The sequence below is a fragment of the Drosophila gunungcola genome, assembly GCF_025200985.1.
Source record: "Drosophila gunungcola strain Sukarami chromosome 2L unlocalized genomic scaffold, Dgunungcola_SK_2 000007F, whole genome shotgun sequence".
Classification (NCBI taxonomy): Eukaryota; Metazoa; Arthropoda; class Insecta; order Diptera; family Drosophilidae; genus Drosophila; species Drosophila gunungcola.
In genome coordinates, this window is record NW_026453162.1 from 700,232 (window position 1) to 725,911 (window position 25,680).

Below are 25,680 nucleotides of genomic sequence, written 5' to 3' on the forward strand. Positions count from 1 at the left end.
CATAATTGAAAAAAAAGAATACTATTAAAAATAACTTTCAAAAATTTAAAATTACTTTGAAAACTTAAAAAAATGTAACATTTTGAAAACATTTTCAATGTTTAGACAAAAATTTAACAAATAAAAAAAAAAAGAATAAAATCTTAGACTTGTCAAAAAACTTTTAAAAATTGAACAAAAAAGCTTTGAAAAATATTTGAAAAATTTAAATAAATTTTTAAAAAATGGTAACCACATTAAAAACAAAAATTTTTTTTTTTTGAAAATAATAACATTTTTTATTTATTAATTAAATTTTTTTTAATTATTTTCTATTTTTTTTTAATCTTAAAATTTGAAAAAAAAAACCCAAAATATTTTGAACAAAATTTGATAAATTTGTAAAAAAATTTAAACCTTAAAAAAAAAACACAAATTTGTTTTAAAATATTTTTATTTATGTCAATTGTAAAAAGGTTGAAAAAATTTAAAAGTTTTTGAAAAAGAAACTTATATAAAATTTCTTAAGCTTTTTAAAAATTAAAAAAATATGTAATTATATGCAAATTAATTTTAAAAAATGAACAACAATATTAAAAAAAAAATGAAAATTATTAAAAAATGTTCAAAGATTTAAAAACAAAAAAAAAGCTTCAAAAAAATTTAAATTAAGTCTTAGAGTTGTTAAACAAATTTGAAAAATTCTACAAAAAATGTTCAAATGTTAAAATAATTTAAAAAACTTTGAAAAATATTTGGAAAATTTTAAAAAATTTAAAAAAATATAGAAATGTTTTGAAAAAATTTCAACAATTACAACTTGTTTTATATATATATATATATATGTTATATAAAAAAAAATTGACAAATTTGGAAAAAAAAAATTAATTGTTAAAAAAATAATTTCTTTTAGAAAAATTTATAAAAAATTAAAAATAATATTTAAAAAGCAATAATTTAAAAAAAAAACAAAAAAAATGTTTTAAAAATTTTAAAAAAATTTTAATTTTGTTTGAAATATTATAAAAAGTGTAAAACGTTCTAAAAATTTGAACAATTTGAAAAAAATTAAGAAATAAATTTGGAAAAAAATTTAAAAATATTTTAAAACAAACATTTATTTAAAAAAATAACTTTAAAAAGTTTAAAAAGGTTTAACCAAATTTGATATAGATGAGAATTTAAATATGAAATTTGAAAAATAGCATTTTAAAAAAAATGGAAAAATGTTGAACAAAATTAAAAAATTTAAAAATTTAAATTATAAGTCAAAAGTTTTTTAGTAATTATTTAAATTTCTCTTAAAAATATTTTTTTATGTATTTATGTAAAAAAATATTTTTAAATTTGAAAGTTTTTGCAAGAAATTTTTAAAATTTGGAAAAAATTATTTTATTTAATTATTAAAATCTAGTTGGTTTTGGCGACCTTTCCAAAGTATTTGTTAGCCGGCTCGAGGTCAGGATGTTGAAAAAAAAAACACAATTTTTTTAATTTTCGTTATTTGTCAATATATTTCGGATGCTCTTCGGCAACCGTCTTTAGGACAACTATAAAATAATAACACCGATTTTAATATTCTTAACAAACAGAAAACACTTTAAATTTGACATACATTTAATTTACACGTCTGCGTCCGGTGACGTGGAGTTGTTAACTAATTTTTCTTTCCCTATTAAATGTCTATATAAATGAGCGTAATTGTCAGTTCATCCGTATGTAGCATTTCTATGGTGAATCGTTTGGCATAGTGTTGTTCTTGTGATAAGATACTCGCCTCTTCGAAGTTCGGAGAGTGATTATTCTTGGCACAGTGGGACATGAGTGCTGTTTTTAGCGCGCTCGTATGGTGTCTAGCTTTGAAGTCCGATTTGTGCTGTGCTAATCTAGTTTTTAGTTTCGATTTTGTTGTTCCTATATATATCATGTTGCATATTTCGTTGTTGTTGCCGTTGCACGGTATTTTATATATCACGACCTTTTTGTCAATTTCATTTATCTTTGATTTTGCTCTGTTGTATATAGATTTTAATGTGTGGTCCGGTTTATGTGCGATACCTATGGTTTTTTTGTCGTAGCATTCTGATTTCGCTACATGTTCGGATAATGTCGGGACATAAGTAATTGACATATATTTTTTTTTTATTGTTTTTAACGCATTTGTTTTGTTGTTTTGTATTCCGATAATAATGTTTTTATTATGTGTTTTGGGAAATCATAGTCTGGCAACATTGATTTTAACTCCTGAGTCGTCTCTTCGTGGTAATCCGTGTCTGAAATTTTGAGCATTCTCTGTATACAGTGTAGGGTGTTTGGAGTTGAAATTGATGATTCGTCCGGACGCAATTGGTTTCTTGTACCATTTTAGTTAGATTCGGTTAAAATTCCACGTTTTAATATTACTGAGACCAAATAACCTAATTGATCGTTTTCTTCTAGTTTGATATCATTGGCGAAAGAGTTGAGCATGGTCAGTGTAGTTTTAATGTCAACCTCATGAATGATTGCGAACAGGTCATCAACGTAGATGTGAGTAATCTTGGAGGTCGTCTTAGTTTTTCCAATGTGTTGTTCAGGAGAGTTTCCATTACAATATCTGCAATGATCCCATAGGCATTCGCTTTAATTGTATGTAAAAATTGTTTTCAAATTTTAGATATCTGTTTTCTTGAATACAACATTTTATTATGTCCATAAATCATTTTTGCGATATTTTAGTGTGTTCTTGTATTATTGGCCATTTGTTTTTAATTATGTCCAGGGCTAGATCTGTCGGTATACTCGGAAATAATGAAATAACATCAAATGAAATTAATCTCTCATCGTCGCCAATATATGTGTTGTTAATTTTTCTGGATTCTATTGTTATGTTTTTCAATATGTCAATGATATAGTTGTATAATGCATAAGATGGTGATTCGATGGAGAAGCAGATTGGTCGTAGAGGGGTTCCTTCTTTATGGATTTTTGGTAGTCCATATATTCGTGGTGGTAAAGCTGTGGTGGTTGTCAACTTATTTTTTCGATCCTTGAGATAAGTTCCATTTTCAATAGTTTGTCCACAATTTCGTTATTTTTTTTTGTAGTCTAGAGGTGGGATCTTTCCTTAATGTCCTGTATGTGTTCATATCTCTTAATATGTCCTTCATTTTTTGGTTGAAGTCATCTTAGTTCATAGCTATCGTCTTGCTTCCTTAGTCTGAGATCAAAATTAAAATATCGTATTTTTCTTTAAGAAATATCCTTGTTTTTCCCACTGTGTCTAGTATTGAACGATCAAATGCACTTTCTTGGTTTGATGTTTTGTGGTCTTTGATAAGCAAAGAGAATTGGGTTCGCGCCTCTTCTTGTTTCTCTTTGTCATTAATAGTTTTGAGGATTTCTTCTCCGTCCGCAATGTATTTTAAGAGAGGGAATTTCTTCTTCTCTATTGGGAGACCGAACTTTGGACCCTTCGCCAAAAGTGATTGTATTGCTGGCGGGAACTCGGTGTCCGTTTTGTTCACAAACCAATCAACTGTTTTTTTGTTGTCGGTTAGAATTTTGCTCTGTTCCATCTGCAGTCTCCCTAGTTTTCTTATTTGTCTCATCTTGGTTGTTGTTGTTAGTTTTTTGGCAATGTTCTCCTCGCTCTCCATAAATGATGTGAAGTCGTTTATTTATTTTTCTAAAGTCGTTCTCTTCTCTCTTTTTTTGATTAGTCTCTTTTGTATATGGTGTTTATGTTTGATCAGCAAGCTTAATTTTTTCATATGTTAGTAATGTGTATGTTTGTCCAGTAATTTGTTTATGTCAATATGTATGACTTAACCAAACGATTCACCATAGAAATGCTACATATCATAAAAACACCTACAGACATACGGATGAACTACAAAACGGACACTGAAAATTGCGCTCATTTATATAGTTATTTACTAGGGAAAGAAAAAGAAAAATAAGTTAACAACTCCACGTCACCGGACGCAGACGTGTAAATTAAGTGTATGTTGTATGTAAATTGTTTTTTGTCGGTTAAGAATATCAAAATTGTTGTTATAATTTATACATAGTTGTCCTGAAGACGGTTGCCGAAGAGCATCCGAAATATATCGACAAAATAACCAAATTAAAATTGTGTTCTTCAACATCCTGACCTCAAGCCGGCTAACAATTAATATAATTTGGAAAGGTCTCCAAAACTAACTACAATTTCAATTTTTTTTTAAATTTGTCAAATATTTTTTTTAATTTTTTAAATTTGTTTTAAAATATTTCTATTTAAACCAATTGTAAAAATGTTGAAAAAATTTGAAAGTTTTTGCATGAAAAAACTTAAAATCTTGCAAAAAATGTTTAAATTTCATAAAATTTTAAAATGTTGAGAGTTTTCAAAAACTTTAATAATTTAAATATATACAAATTAATTTTTAAAAGTAAAAAAATCAATATTGAAAAACAATTTTAAAATTAATTTTTCAAAAACGTAGAAAAAAATTTTAAAAGTTAAAAAAAAAAATTAATAAATGTTTTAAATATTTGAAAAAAATTTTAAATGTTAAAATAAAAATTACAAATTTTGAATAAAATCTTCGACTTGTTGAAACAATTTTAAAAATATTAGAAAAAAATTTAAAAAAAAAACTAAGATATGTTAAAAGAAATTGAAAAACTTTGAAAAATATAATCAAATCTTTAAAAAATGTTGGCCATATTGATATCAAGTTTTAAAAATTAAAAAAAAAAAAATTCGAAATTTATTAAAGTTTTTTTTTTAATTTTTTAAATTGTTTTCTAGTTTTTTTTTCCAAACTTTAAAATTTGAATAATTTATGTGGTAAAACTTAAAACAAAATTTAAACTATGTTTAATAAAATTTGAAAAATTTGTAAAAAAATTTAAAATTCAAAGAAAAACACAAAAGCTTTTTTAATTTCTTAAATTTGTTTTAAAATATTTTTATTTATGTCAATAAATTTTGACAATAAGTTTAAAAATTTCAAAAAAAATTTTAATTAAATCTCAGACATGAAAAAAAATTAAAAACTTTGAAAAATAAAATTTAAAAATTAAAAATAAAAAAAAAATTTTAAGCCTTGTGCAAATTTTCTAAGAATTCTAAAATTTTTATTTATAAATATGAAACATTTTGAAAAAAAAATTGAAAAATTTTGAAATATATGTTAATTGTTTCAAAAATTAAAAAAAAAAACGTTTTTTAAATTGTAAACTATTGAAATATTTTTGAAAATTTTCAAAAATTTTGAATAAAAATTTGAAATGTTTTGAAAAAAATTCAACAAGTTGAAAACATGAATAGAAAATTTTTAAATAAAAAAAAATATGTTTAAGCCTTGGGCCAATTTTATAGGAATTCTGATTTTTTTTTTTAATTTGAAACATACTAAAAAAAAGTTGAAACAATTTAAAAAAAATTTAATTATTCATAAATAATATCTTTTAGAAAAGGTGGCACACATCTACACACAATAACTTAACCAAAATAAATTTAGAAATTTGTTTATGGTTCAGCGAAAAGAACGGTAACTATATTGGAGAAAGTGTCTTTTAAACAAAGAAAAAACTGGCTATAAATACACAGACCTTGAGCCAATCAAAACACAAAATAAACAAAAAGGTCACCAAGAAAATTAAATGTTTTCTTACATTTTTTAAACATTTTGAAATTGGAATCTATTAAAATTTTTTTTTCTAAAATTTTTTTCAAAATTTTTTTCAAAATTGTTTTAAACATTTTTATTAACATTTTTCAAACATTTTTCAAAATTTGTTCAAGTTAAAAACTCTTTTTTTATGTTTGGGAACAAATTTTAAATTAATTTTAAAATACTTTAAAAATGGTAAAACGACAACATTTTTTAATTAAAAAAAAAATTTAAAAGAAACTGAAAATTAAAAAAAAATTGTAATCGAAAAATTTTTGAATAATTTAAAAAGAAAATAAAAAAATGAAATATTTCAATTTATTTCTAAGTTTGTCCAATATTTTGTTTTAAATTTTAATTATTTTTCAAATTAATCCAATTTTTAAAAATTTTGCTCCAGGATCTTAAAATTTTTTTTTAAATTTTAGACAGTTTTTTTTACATTTTTTTAATTTGTCTTAAAAATTTAATAATTTAAGGTTTTTAAAAAAAATTTTAAAAATTTTAAACAAAAAATGGACAAAAATTTAAAAGTTTTGAAAAATATATAAAAAATTTTAAATAATTAGTAAGTTTTCGACAAAATTTCGACAAAAAAAAATGAAAAAGAATTGAAAATAAATAAAAAATTTTAAGCCTTGCAAAAAATTTAAAAAAAAGTTTGGCTTGTTTTTTTATTGTTGAAAAGTGTAAACAAATTAAAATCACAAAAAAAAATTGGAATATTATAAAAATATTTTAAAAATTTAAAAAAAAATTGAAAGTTAAAAAAAAAAAATTAATTTAAAATAGATTCTAATAATTAAGTATTGAAAAAATTTGAAAAAATATTTTTTTTTTCTTGGTGACCTGATTTTCTGTGCTGTACAAAATATTAGCAAGACACAAGCTCTTAACATTCACTTAATAATTGTAAACAAATATTCGAACCCTGCATTGTTACACAACAACCGTTGTTTTCTTGTTGTCATATGCTGACCGATGCAAAGTCATGCGAATGTCTTGCGTCCGCACAGTGGGTAGAAAAATATGGTTTTTATATTGAACTTTCAGCTCTTCGTTTTATGTCTGATTTTTTTCCTGCAAGTTTCGTCTTTAGTTTTGATTTTCTCCTGCAAAAATATACTTTGTTACACGTTACTTCAGCATCCCCAGCGCACGGGATCTTATATATTTCATTGCTATTGCTAAGTATCGGTATTTTAGTTTAAGTGTTGATAAAAAATAGTTTGTTTTTGGATTTTGGTCTTTGGGCTGTTTTAATCAGTTTTTGTTATACACGTTTGATCGAAAAAGGCGTTCAGAAAACTTTGGCATATATGTCACAGATTCGTACATGGTTTCAGTCTTTTCTTTTTCTTTGAAACGTGTTTTGTCCTGAATAGTATATGCTTTGGTTAAATTTTTTATTGTCGATCGAGAGAAATCATTCTTTTTCAAGATCCAATAAATTGTATGTTTATTAGAGTTATTGTAAATCTCATCACTCGTCTCCAGTACCCTTTTGATGACATTTTTGGCGACGTCTACATGGTGAACCATTGCGTCAATAAATATTTGGGATTTGGCATGCAGATTTTAGTATTTCCTAAGCAGCTCAAGTTTATTTCAAAACGGAGCCAAGCCATCTTTAACGCCCACAAATCGTGAAAGTATGTGCTGTCACTCTGAGACTGGTTAGAAGGTTGGTCTGATTGTTGTGTGTGCATTTCGATCATATCTATCGGTAGATCCAAAAAATTAAATTAAAATTAAAATCGAGCTATTATTTTAGAAGTTATGGGGTTTATGAAGTTCTCTGCCGCCCTTCTAGTTCGACAGATGGCGCCACCTAAACTTACTTTGTTTTGTAGGGAAATACTTATGCTGAAGTTTGTTGGATAATTAATGGGTATCTAATAGTCGGGCAACTCGACTATGGCGTTCTTTCTTTGATAAGTATTGAATTTTTTCAAAACTCCGTCAATATCTTTTTTGATAACTATGGCAAATAATTCGTGCACATATTTGTTCGATAACCGTTCTTTACCCATAGTTTTTTCCGCCATGACTATGCTTGTTTTGTAGGGGAAATACTAAGGTTGAAGTTTGTTGGAAGAGTAATGGGTATCTAACAGTCGGGAAACTCGACTATAGCGTTATTTCTTGTTTTAACTCAAATGTAAACTTAATGTCTTTGTGATAAGTATTTAATTTTTTCAAAACTCCGTCCACATACTTAGTCAATAACCATTTTTACCGATAGTTTTTTCCTCCATGAATATGCCAGCAAAAATAGGACATCTGGTACCAATTAAGTTTTAGTTTGTCAGATACACGTTGAACCATTCCGTCAAGAAATGGTAATTTTTCGTAATTTTAAACTTAATGTATTTTTAAAAAGTATTTAACTTTTTTAAAACTCTGACAATATCTTATTCGATTAACTATTGTAAATAAGTTGTCTACATACCTGGTCAGTAATCGTGTTTTACCGATAGCAGCATTATTGTCAGCAATAATTGGAGAGGCCGGGGATCCCATTGGAAGTATAAATGTTTTGTCCTTGTATGTAAATAATCAGTTTTCGGTTATTACAAACGTATCATTTCCATAGAAATTTTTTTTTAGGAATAATGGCGTGCTTTTCCAAATCTGTCCATCTTTATTGAATTATTTCCAAACTTTTTTCAAAATTTGTTACAAGGTTTTAAACATTTTTTCTAAAGTTTGGGAAAATTTTTTAATTTATTTTAAAATATTTAGAACATGTTAAAAAGAAAAAATTTTAAAAACTTAAAAAAAATTTTTTTTTAAAACCTAAAATTAAAAAAAAAATCTAAAATCTAAAATCTGCCCGGATTTCTTGTAGAAAATTTAACTTGGCATTAGTTCTTAACAGACTCGAAAGGAATCCAAACGGACTCCCGGAGAAATTTAATTACAATAAACGGGAGTAGTTCCAAAAATAAAACAATAGTTATCCAAACGGATTTCTAATTAATGTCAATCAACGAAAGGGAGTGATTCCAATAAATAAAGATTATAAGTTCTAACGAAAAATAGTCTTGTCTTTACTTATATATACCGATTGCGGCTCTCTGGTTGTTGTTGCCCGTTAAATCTTGGTTAACCTGTCGAGATGAATTTGATGAAATGGCGTTACTTCATGAGTTGCGATGGAGAGGTCACATTCAAAAACGGAATGGTGAACATCCAACGAACTTTACCGTGCGCACCGATGACTCATCATCTTTTATGGTGTGTAATCGCTCCGTGTTCCCAAACTAAAGTTGCCATCTTTTATCTGGAGGATATACTGAGTACGCAGATTTAATTACAATTATGACAAGGACCCCGAGTTAACCAACTTTGAAAAGCTGCAGCACTTACGTTTCTGTTTACTTAGCCTAGCGCTGGATGCCATAAAGTCGTTAGAAATATCGTCAGCCAACTATCCAGTGGCTTTAGATCTGCTTAATAAACGGTATTCTAATAAACGTCTTGTTTTTCAGTCTCACATCATGGAGATACCTGAGCTCAAAAGGGTAGATTCTTCGGCGGCAAATAAACTTCGGTAGTTTTCGGATAAAAACAACTCACACATGCGGGCTTTGGATACGTTGGAATCAGCTCAGGAGATTGCTGATTCCTTCATCACCAACATGCTGTTGCAAAAGTTTTATTTTTCCACGCAAACTGGTTGGGAGGACAAAATACCCTCGGCGCAAAAAATTCTATGAATTATTGGAGAATCAGTGCCGAACACTGGAGCACCTTCAACAAGCCATGGGGAGTTATACCTCAAATTGTCAGGCGGGAACAAATAGTAGAAGTTTCTATATTAATAGCAGGAGATCTACCGCATTTTGCAATGCGACTGTGCATCCCATTCATTTATGACCTACGTTTGAACATTTATCTCCCTCCTTGCGGCATGCTGAGATCAAGAAGCTCTCTTCAATTGCTAAAAACGTGGGCATCATACTCGAGCTTGTACAAGCGGAAATTGCCACGTTTGTGGAAATAAGCACCACACATTATTGCAGTTTTATACAAACTCTTTGCAGCTAGAAATTAAAACTGATTCTGCAATTATTTCTAAATTTAACGCATCCAGTTCTCAGCCACCTACCTCTCTAGTCGTTTAAGGTCGAGCTTCTGATATTACGCTTTTGGCCACTGCTGTTGTACTCGTAAACAGCCGTTACGGTTTATTCATTACATGCAGGGCATTGCTTGATTCAGGCACCCAGATGCATCTTCTAACTTCTCGTTTTGCTCAGCAGTTACAGCTAAAAAGGACTCCCTCAGAATCTCTGGTTTCGGGACTCGGTGAGGCAAAGGTTCTAACTGAAGATACATCGTCGATATTTGCTTAAAATCACACGCATCTGACTATTTGGCGTTATTATCTGCACTCATCACGCCTACTATCACTGATAATCAGCCGAGCATAGCCCTGAACATAGAGCATTGGAATATTCCGGCAAATGTCCAACCAGCGGATCCCTTCTTCACAAGCCTCAACGAATAGACTTACTAATTGGAGCTAGCACGTTTTATGATTTATTATGTGTTGGGCAGATTAAGCTGATCTTTTGGCTTAATTCAGTCATTATCTTCATAAGTCATTAAAGTTATTATCTTCCAATTTCTCGCCAAAATTTTAGACATTTTTATTTGAAGTCGGACTATGATTGACTTATTTAGTTTTAAAGGTGAAATTAAAAATTAAGTTATTCAATTTTACATATTCTTCAGTTAGTTCTTTTATAAATCTTCTGACCAAGATGTCGTATTTGTTCGAAATATCATTAATTAATTAATTTTTGGTTATTATGTTTGTATTTTATTTTTGCTTATCGAGAATGTCAATGTAGTCAAAGGCAACGAGGTCAAACTGTGAACGACGGACCTTGAACCCGGGCAAAGCGTAGACACCGTGAATTAGCGGTACCATTGGACCCTCACACGGCAAGGGTAACAAGGTCTAACGGTGAATTGACGGACTTCGGACCTGCTCAAAGAGGACGCACCGTGAACTAACGGTGCGGCAGTGGACCTTGGACCCGATCACGCGAGCTGGAGGAGAGGAATAAAGGCCGTGGTTAAATCGAGCTCAGGGAGTCCTTGCGTGTAGTCTGCGACAAAGGTAGCTAGGCGAAGAGGCAGAACCTTGTTCTACCTGCTAGGAAACACCTTGCCAACACATTCCAAACCATGCTTAGGGAGCCTGCGATAAAGGTGGCTAGGCGGAGAGGCAGAACCTAGTTCTGCCTGCTAGGCGAAACACCTTGCCGGTCCCGACAGTGAGGTTCGCATAAGAGTCTCGGTGGAGCCGTCTCGAGTCAGTCAGAAGACAGCGACGAGGAGCGACGCCGCAGAAGACAACGACGAGGAGCAGCAGTAGCGGCAGAGCCGCGAGGCTGTATTTGAGGAGACGAATAAAACCGTTACGATCCCAACACAACCCTTGCGTTATCTTTGGTCAAAGGCAATAACCCAATTTAAATTTGGTGAAACGATGCCACAACCTCTCTGAGCCAGCCGCGCGTTTACGTAGAGTGCGAGATATATAAGAAATCAGGTCGTTACATCTGGCGCCCATGAGTGATTGCCCTGACCAAGAAAACAAAAGATTTAAGATGGGAAAGTCCTGGATTAATAATCTTAGGAAGGACGATTTCGATGAGGTGAGCAAGGTTCTTGGAATAGAACTCGAGGGCTTAGTAGAGGCGATGAGGAAGACCTTGGCAGACGCTGTTTACCGTAGAGCAGAAGAACCGGACATGGCGGAGTTGGTGTCAAGTCTGGAGAATAAATTCCAGAAGCTGCCGATCCCAAAATTCAAAATAACCACCGCAAGCGCCGAAGGATTGATATCAAGCCTGGATATCCAGAGCATGGCAAGCAACGGAAGGCAGCGAGAAGGTAGTCGAGAGAGGGGAAAAAGCGTACGACCAAATCCACAGGACAACGCCAAAGTAGCCAAGAGTGGAACATTCGGTATGACGGCAACTATAAGCCGTTGGAGTTCCTGGTCTGGAAATAAACCAGATCCCACGAGCAATGCCGGAGCTTGTATAAGCTGCACATCACATCGTGAATCGCAGGCTAATTCGTGTATTTGCCGGGGTAGGAGGGTATCGGCAGTTGAACTGTGGATCCGGCTAGTTGAGATTCATAGCAAGCCTCAATTATGCAAAATGTAATAAACTCTTCCTAAAAATACATGCTACGCCGTTGACAAAATACCGATGAGAAGGGTACCCTGTACACCAATAAATTCTTGATGATTTTCGTTGAATTGCTTAACTGTTCGAGCTTGTTCAAGAGTAATTTAAAATATTGCTTTCAGGATGCGCTGTCTTTTTTTAAAGTTTTCTTGCATTTGCTTAATATCACTATTTTTTTTTTTTTTTTTTTACATATGCATTTTATTTATTGAATCTTCTCTGAATTGAGACTAACAATAAGTATATAAAATCATAAATTAAAAAGCTATATCTGACAGTCAAGTTGACTGACGCGGGATGGTCATTTCGTTGCAATCGGGTCCGGTTGGAAACCCTGGCTATGCCCCTGGCGGTCTAGTTTGGATGAGAAGTTAGCTTGGTGTGGTAGGACGCCTTTTGTTTTGATATTTTATCTTTTACGGGTAGAATGCCAAGATCTCTGTGGATGTTGTCGTTCCGAACATACCAAGGTGCCCCAGTTATAGTTCTCAGGATTTTTGATTGTGCTCGCTGGATAATGTCGATGTTACTGCTGCTCGCGTTTCCCCACAATTGAAATCCGTAAGTCCAGACTGGCTTAAGCGTTGAATTGTAGAGCAGGACCTTGAAGTCTAGGCAGAGGGGGGAGCGAGCGTTTATGAGCCAATGAAGGCTATTAGATTTTAGTTTTAGATGAATTTTCTTAGCTTCGATATGTCTCCGCCATGTAAGTCTTCTGTCAAGGTGGACGCCAAGGTACGTTACATCGTCAGCTTGTGGAAGTGGCGTGTTATTCAGAGTTAGCGGGGGACACGTTTGTCTGTTTAGAGTAAACGTTATGTGTTTACACTTTTGCGCATTTATTTTTATACGAAAGTCTGATAACCACCTCTCCACTACCACGAGATGATCAGCTAGTAGTGCTTTTGCCTGAATTGGGCACTTGGGCCGACTTAAGATCGCGGTATCGTCTGCGAATGTAGAAGTAGTTAGCCGCTCGTTCGTGGGAATATCTGCGGTGTAAAGGAGAAATAGAGTTGGACCAAGGGCGCTACCTTGAGGAACTCCAGCCTCTATCGTGTAATCGTCGGATATTGTAGTGTTGCATCTCACGGCGAAGGCTCTGTTGTAAAGGTACGATTCAAGTATCCTGTGAGTGTTTTCCGGTAGTAACGTTCTGATTTTATGCATAAGGCCATCGAGCCAGACTCGGTGGAAAGCCTGCGCAACGTCAAGGAATACCGCACTTCAGTATTCCCGAGACTCGAATGCAGTTCGTATTTCTGTTGTTAATCTGTTAACTTGCTCTATTGTTCCATGGCTTTCTCGGAAGCCAAATTGATGCGCCGGAATAATGTTGTGCTCTTTCAGATATGGGATTATGCGCGTCAAAAGGCATTTTTCGAGCAGTTTTGACAGACATGAGAGTAAACTTATCGGTCTATATGAGGCTGGTATTGTGTGATCTTTTCCTGGCTTTGGGATCACTATGATTACCGACTTTTTCCATTTTTTTGGGAAGTAGCCAAGTCGTGTAATCCCGTTAAAGAGTTTACAAATTAACTCAACTGCACAGTTTGGGAGTTCAATTAGCATCTTAAGAGTTATTAGATCACCGCCTGGGGCCTTTTTTGTTTTTAATTGCTCGCTGATGAATTTTGCAACTTTGTTTGTTTGGAACAGAATTGGCGCCGTCTCAGTTCCACCTCGAATTGACGGCGACGGTAGTGTGAATAAGTTATTTGCAGGGTTTGGCTGAAAAACATTTCGAAGGTGTAAAGCAACTGTACAGGCTCTGTCTTTGTCGCTTCTGGCCCAGCTGCCTGAAGAGTCTCTTACGGGAATTACTGTTTTGGCCGGCGCACTAATTTGGGTGGGCCCTCCACAGGGGATGCTTCGTGCTGGTGGGTGAAAGTTTCTCAATGTACTGGCGTTGTGCTTTTTCTTCTTCGTGCCTTAGAGCCCTGGTAAGTCTGCGACTAGCTTCCTTAAGGCTATGTTTTGAGGAAGGCGATCTGCTGGTTTGCCAAGCACGCCTCAAACGTCTTTTCTCCAAAACAAGCTGTTCGATTACAAGGTTAGTTTTGTGTTGGGTGTGTGCCCATCCCTCCCTTGCGGTGTAGAAACTTTGGCTGCTGCGACGAGTACAGACTCCAGTGCATTGGCATAGCAGTCGATGTCCTCCTCGAAGTTGAGCTGTGGAGATAGTTCGATGTAGGAACTTACGTACTTTTTGAACTTAAGCCAGTTGGTTCGATGCGACGTCAGACTGCAAGGGTGCTCGATTAATTCCGGGCTTTGAAGAAGAGTTATTAGCACTGGTGAGTGGTCCGATGATAGATCCAAAAGCGATTTTGCAGATATTAGATTGCGAGAAATATTTTTTGTCACAGCAAAATCAATTAAATCAGGTAGTTTAAAAGGATCTGTTGGCCAGTATGTAGGACTGCCTGGTGAAACGTAGTCCAGTTTGTTGCATGTTTTGATGAGTGCATTACATAGTTACCTTCCTTTGGCGGTCACAAGGCGAAATCCCAAGTGTGTGTGCTTGGCGTTGTAATCACCTGCTGCTATGAATCGCTCAGGAATTGAGTTATTTCAGGTATATGCTGTGAAACACCGTTGGCGTTCCACAGAGTTATTCGGAGGCTAGGCATAATTTATTTGGACTGCTGAGCTGCAAGCGTTTGTAACAAGATATTTTGGTTTTGCATTAGAGTTTGCAGGGTGGTTTTCATTAGGGACATAAGTTCCATCATATTTTGTTGCAAAGTTATCATCATAGATTCCATGTTACTTTGTGGCTGTCCCATGGCCTGAAGGCCTTGAAGGGCCAAATGATGAACTGGCTGCTTTTGCGAAGAAAACTTCGGGTGTCGTTTGTGATTTCATGTAAATGTTCTGGCGTGCCGTTGTCGCTCTTTGCATCCGGCTTTTCATCTCCTTGTAGACTGGACATTCATAATGTTTATAACATTTTGGGCGCAAAAACCGTTTTCTTTTAAAGCCTCTATAATTTGAGAGGGGGTCGCATCGGGTTCTATTCCCTTGAGGACAACTTGTAAGCCCTTGCAACTTTTCAGCTGGTACGTGTAGTAATTCTTTTTTGCATCGTTTAGGTACTTCGACACTACTCGGAAATCATCTTCGGTTTTGGTTTGAAGTTTGGTTTCGCTTATATTCCCTTTCATAAGCGGAATAACATGAAAGTTATCCTTCCCGACAAGCTCAACTATTTTATTGACTAGGACGTTGGAGATCTTCTCCCGAATAAAGATAGGTGGGGGCTTAAGTTTCTTTGGGGCTAATTTTTCTTACTCTGTTTCAGGCTCCGCCAGAATGGAAAATTTATTTTCATTTAATGGCCCGAGATTTTCAGGGCCTTTGTTGGTACGGTTTATTTTGGGCATATTGCCATCAGATTTTTTTGGGGGGGTTAGTTTGCGCTTGGAAATATTTTTATTGCGATCCATGCCTGTCTGCATGGCCGAACCCGCTTGCGGAATTGTAATTTTTCCTACCGTAGCTTTGTTTTTGCCGTTTGACCCGATTTTTGCACTTGGTTGTGTTGTTGCTTTACCCGCTGCAGAAGAAGAGAGTAGAGTCGTTATTACATTGTTGGCGACAGAGACCGTTGTAGTTGACGTAGTAGTTGCTGTTGTTGTTGCACTAGGTGGCAGAAGCTCGGTTGGAGTGAGCATTGCTCACTCCATGCTGTCTGAGCGGTGAAAAGTAGGGCGGGAGATCAAGAACTAGCTCTCTGGTTTTCGCCGGTCAGTAAACTTGTACTTTCTTGCACTTTCGGTTCTAGAGTATTACTCGTGAAAGAGAAATAAGCATTGTTACGGGCCAAAGAGAGACGACGTTTGTCTTGCTCTCTCCGAATTTTTTCACGGGCTTCGTCTTGTTGTTTTTGGCGTTGAGTGCGCTGATCCACGTTCTTACTAATTTATTGATAGAGCGTAATATTAATTAATTAATTAACTAAAACTTTAGTTTACGATATGCGACTTAGCATCGCGAATCGCAAAACCTCGCGTTTATAAATTTTTTCGAACGTTTTCGACTTAGTGGCTTATTGTTTTTCCGGAGCGTTAAAAAAACACGTCTACACGCGACCGAAGTTGACTTGATCAATCAACTGAAAGATATATCGTCGATATTTGCTTAAAAGCTTAGGCATCTTTCTGTTCGGCGTTATTATCTGCACTCATCACGCCTACTATCACTGATAATCAGCCAAGCATAGCCCTGAACCTAGATAATTGGAATATTCCGGTAAATATCCAACTAGCGGATCCCTTTTTTCACAAGCCTCAACGAATACTAATACTAATTGGAGCTAGCATGTTTTATAATTTATTATGTGTTGGGCTGATTAAGCTGATCCCTGGGTACCGCTTCTTCAGAAAACTCGACTTGGTTGGGTTTTTTCTGGTGGAGAACAAATCATTTTAATACAAAAACTTTGGCTGCTTGTTGTGTTTCAAATGGTAAGCTAGAGGATCATCTCGATGATGTTGTTCGTCGGTTTTGGGAGTTAGAAAGTTTAAATGAATCAGTTGTAACGACCCTGTTTCGGGAGGCGGTATAGCTCGCCGTGGCCAGGAATTGAGACAGAAATTTATTTCCACTTTAGATCGGTTTACCTCCCTTTCCCCAAATAATAACCAAATTCCTACGCTACAGAGTATGTATATATTTAATAGTACGGTTGATTAGGACTACGTTTCTAATTATGATTATATCGGCTCTATGGGAGGGCTGAGTGTGCTTGCTGAGTGAAGTCTATCTGCTGGCAAGTTTCCCATAATTTGCGCCAAGAGTTGCGGCTTGCAGCGAAAGCATGCACGACCGAACTGTTTATCGGCAGACTTCTTGAGCAATAACAAGCCAAACCGGTTTATTTTTCAGAATTTTATTTATGTCGTCCCTGAATTCGTGAAATTGGATAGCTACAACAATTCTCCCAAAAGCGAACCCCAGTTCTCTCGGCGAAATACTTTTTTCAAAGGGCTTCGACACCTTTCTGCACCTTTGAATAAAACAGAAAACCCACACGAGCACTCTCAGAAGCTTCAGGTGCGTTCGTGGGAAGGTGTCTCCAAATTGCTTTCTCCGACCACTCCTGAATTTCTGCAACCCGGTTCGAAACAAAAAACCGACAACGACGAGGGATGGGTTTTGATCCAGTGTAAAGTGATCTCGGAGTCTGTCCACAGGAATACATTCTCAATGGGACAATTTACCAATGGCCTGACACGATTATAGAGATCTGCTAAAAGGTGAGCTGCACACAGCTCAAGGCGAGGCAAAGTTTTCGTCTTGAGGGGAGCTACTTTCGATTTGGCGGTCAATAACGACACATTCTAACCCTCAGCAGTTTGAGTCCGAACGTAGATGCACACTCCATACGCTCGCATGGAATCGTCAGCGAAACTATGTATTTGAATCGGAACTTGTGGATCTGTTTTGACCAATCGCGATACCTTAATTTTAGGCAGCAACTGCATCGGTAGCGTCTCGTCCCAATCTAAGTCGAAAAGTCGAGCAGTCACCGACAAAATATTTCGCTTTGTCGCGCGAAGATCCAGGAAAGAGTCATCCAATAGTCCGCCGAAGTGCGATGCTCTAGGCGGTATGATCGCAAACTCGCATCCATTTTTTGATGCGACTGTTTCGATACCGCCCCCCTGCTCCTCCAGACGGGCTCGAAACTCTCTCATGTGCCGATCTGCGCCGACGAAGTTGGTGGCGTTGTCGATCCAGGAAAGAGTCATCCAACCGAAATTGAAAGTAATCTTTAACCGATAACCAAATCACGCCAAAGGTCTTAGTTACGTTTGAGTCTGCCATAAGTGGCAGTACAGCGCTATAAGATGCGGATAACTCTGGGCAGTTTGAAAACCACTTTGCCAATTCAAAACCTGCCTTTTGCAAAATTTGAGAAACTTCGTCTCGAAGACTTTGCAGGTCCTCAACGCATCCGGCGCCAGTCAACAAATCGTCAACATAAAAATCATTCTGAATAACCGTTGCGGCTTTTGGGTGATTTGATTGCCGCATTAAACACCGAATCGCCAAAAAGGGTGCTGGTGAAGTTCCGTATGTAACGGTGTTTAACTTTTTAGGGATTCGGAAGGATCTCGTAAACATACTATGGCGATACATATTTTTGACGTCGGCAGCAAGGGCAAATTTATGCATTCTAAACCGAAGGAGAGTCGAGTACAGGTCATTCAACGCTACCTGCGTGGAAGTACGGCTCGATGCATCGAAAACTACTCCCAACTTAGCTGAATTACTTTGTGGAATTCGGAAATTTGTCATTGGTGGAGGACATATGGCCTATTGAAACATATTCCTCCATGAATTCAAGATAAATCTTCTTCAGCGAAGGGTCCTTTGACAATTTAGCGACAATAATCTACGTTTCGCAACTTCGTATGCTGAACCAAGAGTATTTGGCTCAAAATTGAACGGCAAACGAACCGAAAATCTAAGTGTCACATCTCCCTGACACTATCCAGCCGAGAACTGTCTTTTGTAAGATGGGGAGTTCAGGCCCCTGCTTTATCTGGCCAATAGATAAAAGTTCAAAGAACGTATCAGCGCCGATAAGCATATCTTTTTTTTGGCGTTTGAAGAAGAATGGATCTGCCAACTGAATATTTTCAGGCATCCTCCACCCTGGTGTTCACCGCTTGATCCGGATGATCACCAGAAATATTTTTCATAATCCAAAAATCGGATGACAATTGGCTGTGCCCTACTCGCGACTTCACAATCGTGTGTAATTTTTGTGGCTTGGGCATTAGTTCCACCAATGCCTCGCAAGTTCATGCACACGTCCTCTCTTGTAATTTTGAGTCTCTGAGCGAGCTCATCGCTTGAGCTATTACAAACTCGCCACTTTTGTTTTGAACGCTATGTGTAGTAATGTGTGATGTGAGGAATTACACACTCTACATCTGTTCGATTTGCATTTTTTACCGTGAGACCCATACTTAAGCAGTTAATGCATTAGGGTCCACTTTAAGCGAAATCGAATCTTTGCTGAACTGTTAGGACTGTGAAGGAAGCGCAGTTTTCAATCTGATGTTCAGCTGAGTTGCAATACACGCATTGAACAGAATCGTTCCTGACAGCGACAAACGAAAAACTCCTATTTCCATTCTTCTTAGGGTTAGATTGGGTCTGCTGAACAGTTTTGGGTTTTGGTTTGGCCTCTTCGGCATGTGTTGGTATCGCCTGTTAAGGACCGCCTCACATTCGCTCCGAAGTGGAAGCGAAGTATAATCTAACCGTTCTTCCCATTTTCTTTTAGTTCCTGCATCGAACTTGCTCATTACCAGATGTATTAAAATAGCATTAGTAATGCGTCTATCATCCCCAATAGACAGCAAGGAGTCATACAAGGCTGTGACCGTGTCGATGAGGGATCTCAAGGCTGGAGCTGAAGGCTGGGAAATTTTTTGTAAATTAAACTTATGTTGTCGATATGTTGTCAAAAAATATAATACAATCATTATCGTAAACTCGCTTCAGGCTAGCAAGGGCTTTGTGATAATTTTCCGCAGTGACGTGAAATGCCCTAACTGTTCCTAAAGCGTCTCCAGCTAGACACGAAATTAAATAATTGAACTTTTCAATATCGTGTAAGGTGTCGTCTTTGTCAACGAATGTTTCGAAAAGGCTTATAAAATTTTAAATTTGAAATGTTTTCCGCTAAAAATTGGGAGAGCAACGCTCGACAGGCGGCATTGAGGCGGGCGATTTGCTGGTGGAGCGGATTTCTTGATGTTACTCACAGATTATTATTATTATTATTAATATCGGGGTGTTCAGTGTACCGCGACCTGTAAGATCTATTGTACCCCCATTCAGAGCCTACAGCTCAGATATCAACCCACTTTCTCGAATAAAGTCGAGGAGTTTTAGTGGGTTGATTCTTCCTAGGAGCTCAGGTGTAAGAGTTCTGGTTCCTAAGATCTTACATCTTATACTTGCTAAAGCCGGACAGTCTGCGATGATGTGTTTAGAGGTTTCGTCCTCTATGTCGCAGAATCTGCAAGTTCTACTGCTGGTTATTCCCATCTTACCTAGGTGACTTTTCAGTCTACAGTGCCCGGTTAGTAATCCTAAGTGAATTTTTCCCTAATTGAATAAGTTCCTTGAACCTCTTCTTGTTGTAGTTGTTTATTTGAGTTTTGGCTTGCCTAAGGCCTGGGGTATTTCTCCAGTGTTCTTGTCTCATGGCGCCTTCCTCTTTCCTAAGGTATTCTTTTATAGTGTGCCTCCCTATGCCACAGTAGGGCTCTGGGCCTATCAGGGGCTGTTCGGCTCCTAGTTTTGCCATTTTATCGGCAAGTTCATTTCCGGATATATCCTTATGTCCCGGAATCCGTCTGAGGGCCAGCCTGTTTCGGCTGCCCAGTATATTTAGCTTAATCTTCGCGGTATACATCTTTTGTATTTTTCACTTCTATTTGGTTTTGCAGTAGTGAAGCATTTTTAATGTGCGTATTTAGAATCTCTAATCGACACTCAAGCTCAACCGGACTCACAGATAATTTAACTTCTTTTAAATGGCGATACGTTCGGTTAATACTTTTCATGCAAACATCTCGTTGGAGTTTAAGCTCTTCGCTATCCTTAGTTGCCATTGCGTTTACTTGTATTTATTTTGTTGATATCGAAGAGTTGTTAAATATTTATTATTTTTTTTTAATATTATTTATTTGTTAAATAATCTAATAAAAAAACAACGAGTACTATACCGATCGCACACAGTGTAGGGGAGCTAAGTGCCGAGAGAAGTACAGTGAAATATATGTAAATAGGGTTTTTATATATTTTATATAAACCCTGCGACAGTAATATGCCGCACGCACGCACTTTAGGGGAGCTAACGCTTAAGCTCAAGCATACCGATAAAACGAACAAACGTTTAAGCAGACAGAAAATTGCACTGCTGCAGCGATCCAGAACGAAAACGACCAAAGATAACTCGAAATAGCGGCAGCGGTGTCGGTTCCGCGGCTAGCGGCTCTTCCTAGGCAAATGCTAACGGAGAATGATACATTGACCGATAACAAATGGCAACGAATATATAAGCCTGATGCCGAAAGGCGTCAGCTGTTTTTTATATGTTTTATATATACGACGAAAATTGGGGGAATTAAGTTTGCACTAATTGGGTCGACGACGAGTATTTTATTTGCGTGTTTATGGGCCAAAGCGATTCGAAATATATTATGTTCATTACAGAACTTTGCTTGTTAGTACATGCAAATTTTTTGTCTTTGTTAGAATGCTCACTATCTACCGATTTTTACACGAATGCAAAAAGTTGAAAGCCAAAACCCAATTGACAAAACGCCACAGATTAATTTTCAACTTTTAGCACTCTATACCTGGTTGGCCGACTCGATAATTGCAACTTCCTTTTCTACATCCATGTTCCAGCAGCAAATTAAACAATTAAAGTTGCAGCGGCGGAAGAAACGTCTTGGGCAACAACCAAGGAACGGCAGAAAATTTTCAGCGACGAAATTTATTTCTGAATTTAATTTTTTAGCCGAACCGACACGAATAAATTGCTTTTGTGTGTTTGTTGGTAATTGTTATAGTTTTTCTCCGAAAAAAAATATGTAGACAAATCGCGAACTCAACTGCGATCACGTCAGGGTCACCATACAAATTTAATACTATTTTGTATTAACAAACGCGAAACTTGTGACTGCAATAGGATTCGAGATAATTTATTTGCGATAATTTGTGTAAAACTTGTGCGAAAATGCGACGACGGAAGGGAGTGGTTACGATGAAGTTCAAATGATCACTAAATTTAATATTCCAATAATTTCTCTTAGAACCTTACTTATGTGAGGGTGGCGAGAGACGGGGCGAATTCGCAAGAGCTAACGGACGAAAGTTTAATTGGGTCCCGTTCTCGCCCTACAACTAGTGACTTCAAATAAAAGCGCCAGAGCGTGTTAATTAAGAGTTATGTTAAAACAAAATGCATAAGTAAACGTTTTTTAAGCTTTAATGGTATGTATACAAAAAATTTGCAAATTTTTAACAAAAAAAATTAAATTAATTTTCAAAAAGTTTATTTAGTCGTATATTTAATCATTTTTTGGTTTTAGAAGAACAGAAGCACAAGTTTCTGACCCCTTATCAAAGCTTAACGTCATCTGAAATCAGGCACTGTAACGCCATTACCAGTCGAGGACTTTTTGCTATACGAAGATATAGCAAAGAGATTGTTTATGGGAAAAAAAAACAAAATGCCACCCTAGAGTTTAGAAATATAAATTAAACGCACGATAGGTTCAATTGAAATTATTTCTTGATTTTATTAGCTTTGCTCGGAGTTGCAGCGATTTTGTATAACTGACTTGCCAAAAGCTTGACTTCAAATTTGTGTACATGTTTTCGCTGTAGCTCAGCTGAATAGATAACGCGACAAATGTAGCGAGATAAGAAAAACGAAGAACAAAGCTGCATAACAGCCCTTCGTTTGCAGCGCACACCTATGAGCATTTGACTAGGTGCTGGGGGTCTGCATTAAACAGCGATGGTTTATGATATTTGCTTTAAAATATAAAGTGAACATAAAATATGTTCCTTTAACTTAAGAACATTTTACAACTAAATTTTCCCTGCCAAGTTTTGGATGTATACTTTTTGGAAAATTTTCATGCATAGGCACCGTAAGCTTAGAACTTTGAACTTTCTATTGACGATAGCAAGTTTTACTGAAACTAGAAGGTTCTTCAACTTTCCTATACATGATATAAGGTCAGATTTCCTAATATAGACTAACCAACACAGGTCTACCATTTCTTGTAATAAGATGACCGATTTTTCCGGTTTATTAGACTGAACGTGGCCAAATTTTGAAATAAACTTTGGGGTGTATCTAGATTCTTGTACGTAGGTATGTACTTAGGTCAACTTTTTTGGTACATTGTAATTTACCTTGACATCGAAATATGAGACAGTCTCAATTACCATACCTAGGTTACGTTTGTATTTATCTTAAGAAGATGATGTGCTAGGTATTCAGGTACTGAAATGTTTTTATTTTTGTGTTCAAATAAGCTTGACTAAATTCAATTTTTTACTATCTCCGCAAATATGTTAATAAATAGTTGCTTAATTTTATTGCAAATGAAATATTAAGTTAAATTCACCCCATATGCAAGATGTAATTATGTCACTTTTTATATATTCATACAACCAGACTAAATTGCCATAGCGAAGATAACCTATCGACCTCAAAATTAATAATAATTAAATACAAAATATAATTTAAAAAAGTTTGTACCTTTAACCTTAAATAGATACTTGAAAAACTGTGTATAAAAACTATTATTTTATTTAACCCTGCATAGTTTCCGATATCACGACGTTCACACTAATGGTCAGACGAATAGACTGACGGACAAGGCTAGATCGACTCGGCTATTAAACCTTATCATGAGTATACCGACCCTTATAGGGTGGGAAAGGCTTTCATTTATCTGTTAAATACTTTTCAACGAATAATATATACCCATTTTCTCTACGAGTAAAAGGTAAACCTTTAAAATATACGTTAAAAATCGATATCTCTTCAGCTCAGATTTCAAATTTTCAAGCTGTCCGAGTTGTCAGTTTCTTGCAATCACGTGCGGACTGCTGACGTGTGGATTAAATACATTGCTGGCATAATTGCGCATTAAAGATTCATCATTGGGGTATAAAAAGCAGGAGCTTCATTGCAGGTCCGTTAATGTAAGATGAATAAGTATCTGGCTGCATTGGGCCTGCTGCTCTACCCGCTGGGTTCACTGCACGGCGCCAGTCTGATTATTCATTCCTGCAATGAGTCTGACGTTTCAATAGGTTCGTATGACGTTTTGCTGAACCAAACCTTTTTTTAACCAATTACCTTCAGCGCTCTCGCAAATTATCAACGGCCTAAGACCACTCTTTTTGACCATATTGGCTCTTCCCAGCTCGACTTTAACCGACGAGAGTTGTTGGAAATATCGCGGCAATTACATGGATGATTTTCTACAGCGTCTTCATCGCCTCTACTATGTGTCAGTCATATTTAGTGACACGGAGCTTTTTTTACAGCACATAGACGCCAATCTTCAAACAGAAAATGAGTGCGTTAGCCTGATTCTATACGAGCCAAATGAGCTTTTAGATAGAATCCACGAACGCCGCCTAGCCCATCGACTCAGTCTGTTCATCTTCTATTGGGGAGCACGTTTGCCGCCCAGGGCGAGCACTATAAGCTTTAGGGAGCCGCTGCGGACGGTTGTGGTAACCCGACCCCGCCCCAAAGCTTTCCGCATCTACTACAACCAGGCCCGACCACACAACGTCAGTCAGCTGCAGCTGGTAAACTGGTACGATGGCGATAACCTTGGTCTTCAGAGGAGCCCTCTCCTACCGACCGCAGCATCCGTATATGCCAACTTTGAGGGTCGCGTGTTCCGGGTACCGGTGTTTCATGTAATGGGGAGTGGTTTTAGAGAGGAAGGAAGGAGCTAATGAACTTTCTTTGCTTGCAGTCTCCGCCGTGGTTTTGGGTCATTTATAGCAACGAGGAGGATGAGGGCCCCAAGGTCCTTGACGGCACAGAGTATAAGGAGTTGCTAGTCACGGGTGGACGCGATCACCGCCTGCTCATGCTACTGGCCCAGCACATGAACTTTCGGTTCAAGTACATCGAAGCCCCTGGACGAACACAGGGATCAATGAGATCTGATGATGATCGGGACTCGAACGACAGTTTTACCGGTGGCATAGGATTACTGCAAAGTGGAGTAAGTGGTTTTGGTATAGGCTAAGACATGTTATGATAATAACCTTTAATCAACAGCAAGCTGATTTTTTTTTGGGGGACGTCGGTCTTAGCTGGGAGCGTCGTAAGGCCATCGAGTTCTCATTCTTCACATTGGCCGATTCAGGAGCCTTTGCCACACATGCCCCCAGGCGCCTTAACGAAGCCTTAGCCATTATGCGCCCATTCAAGCAAGACATCTGGCCATATTTGATTCTCACGGTCCTATTTTCTGGCCCTATTTTTTACGGCATTATAGCCATGCCCTATATTTGGCGTCGACGCCCAACCAGCCTAGACATCGAGCACTTTGGGGAAATGTATATCTACATGGACTACATAAAGGAGATTACCCCATGCCTATTGAATGCCAAGCACAGAAGGGTTCTGTCTGAAAAACAGATGCCCAACCAACTGTTTGAGAAGTGCATCTGGTTTGCTTTACGTCTGTTCTTAAAACAATGTGAGTAGCACATCTATTTTATAAAAATTTTTTTAAGTTTTAAAATGTCAAATTGATATTTATTGAGTATTTTCAAGTTTTAGAAATTACCAAACTAGGTATAGCACGTTTAAGTTTTTCTGTATACCAAAATGAACAGTTCTTCCGCGACAATGTTGCCATTGGTACACTGAGACAATCGTGGATCATCTTAAATTTGCACGAAGAAAAACCATTTAAACTTAGTTATATTGCAGCTGAATTTCAAAAAAGGTCTCCTTGATAATTTTAAAATAGGTTATTAACTGATTTCTTATAAAAAATCTTCCTAACCTTTTTGGTCAATGTATCGATTTTCTACAAGATTTTAAAATTTTAAATGTTAATTAAAAATTAACAATATTCATTATTATTTATTATATAAAATAAAACTAAGAAATTATGATTAATACTTGGGCTCTACCAATTCTCAGAGTGGCAGGAGGCATTTTTACGACTTGTGGGCGCAATATTTCAAATTATTTGAGGAGCGTTATTTTTAAAAATGATTTTTTACCTTTAATCTAC

The 25,680-nt window shown here is 36.0% G+C and overlaps 2 protein-coding genes across 15 annotated transcripts in view; both read left to right on the forward strand.

Moving 5' to 3' along the window:
- The window catches only part of LOC128253226 (protein amalgam), a 508,116-nt gene extending 484,586 nt beyond the window's left edge, over positions 1–23,530 (forward strand). For all 13 annotated transcript variants that reach the window (XM_052981478.1, XM_052981473.1, XM_052981474.1 and 10 more), the window contains one exon: positions 23,452–23,530. In XM_052981478.1, coding sequence (XP_052837438.1) covers positions 23,452–23,516 — 65 coding nt within the window. In that variant the 3' untranslated portion in view covers positions 23,517–23,530. The remainder of the gene's footprint in view (positions 1–23,451) is intronic.
- Positions 23,531–23,577: 47 nt separating this feature from the next.
- The window catches only part of LOC128253223 (ionotropic receptor 40a), a 127,419-nt gene continuing 125,316 nt past the window's right edge, over positions 23,578–25,680 (forward strand). For both annotated transcript variants that reach the window (XM_052981466.1, XM_052981468.1), the window contains exons 1-4: positions 23,578–23,719; positions 23,772–24,340; positions 24,400–24,654; positions 24,711–25,134. In XM_052981466.1, the coding sequence (XP_052837426.1) occupies positions 23,614–23,719; positions 23,772–24,340; positions 24,400–24,654; positions 24,711–25,134 (1,354 nt within the window). In that variant the 5' untranslated portion in view covers positions 23,578–23,613. The remainder of the gene's footprint in view (positions 23,720–23,771; positions 24,341–24,399; positions 24,655–24,710; positions 25,135–25,680) is intronic.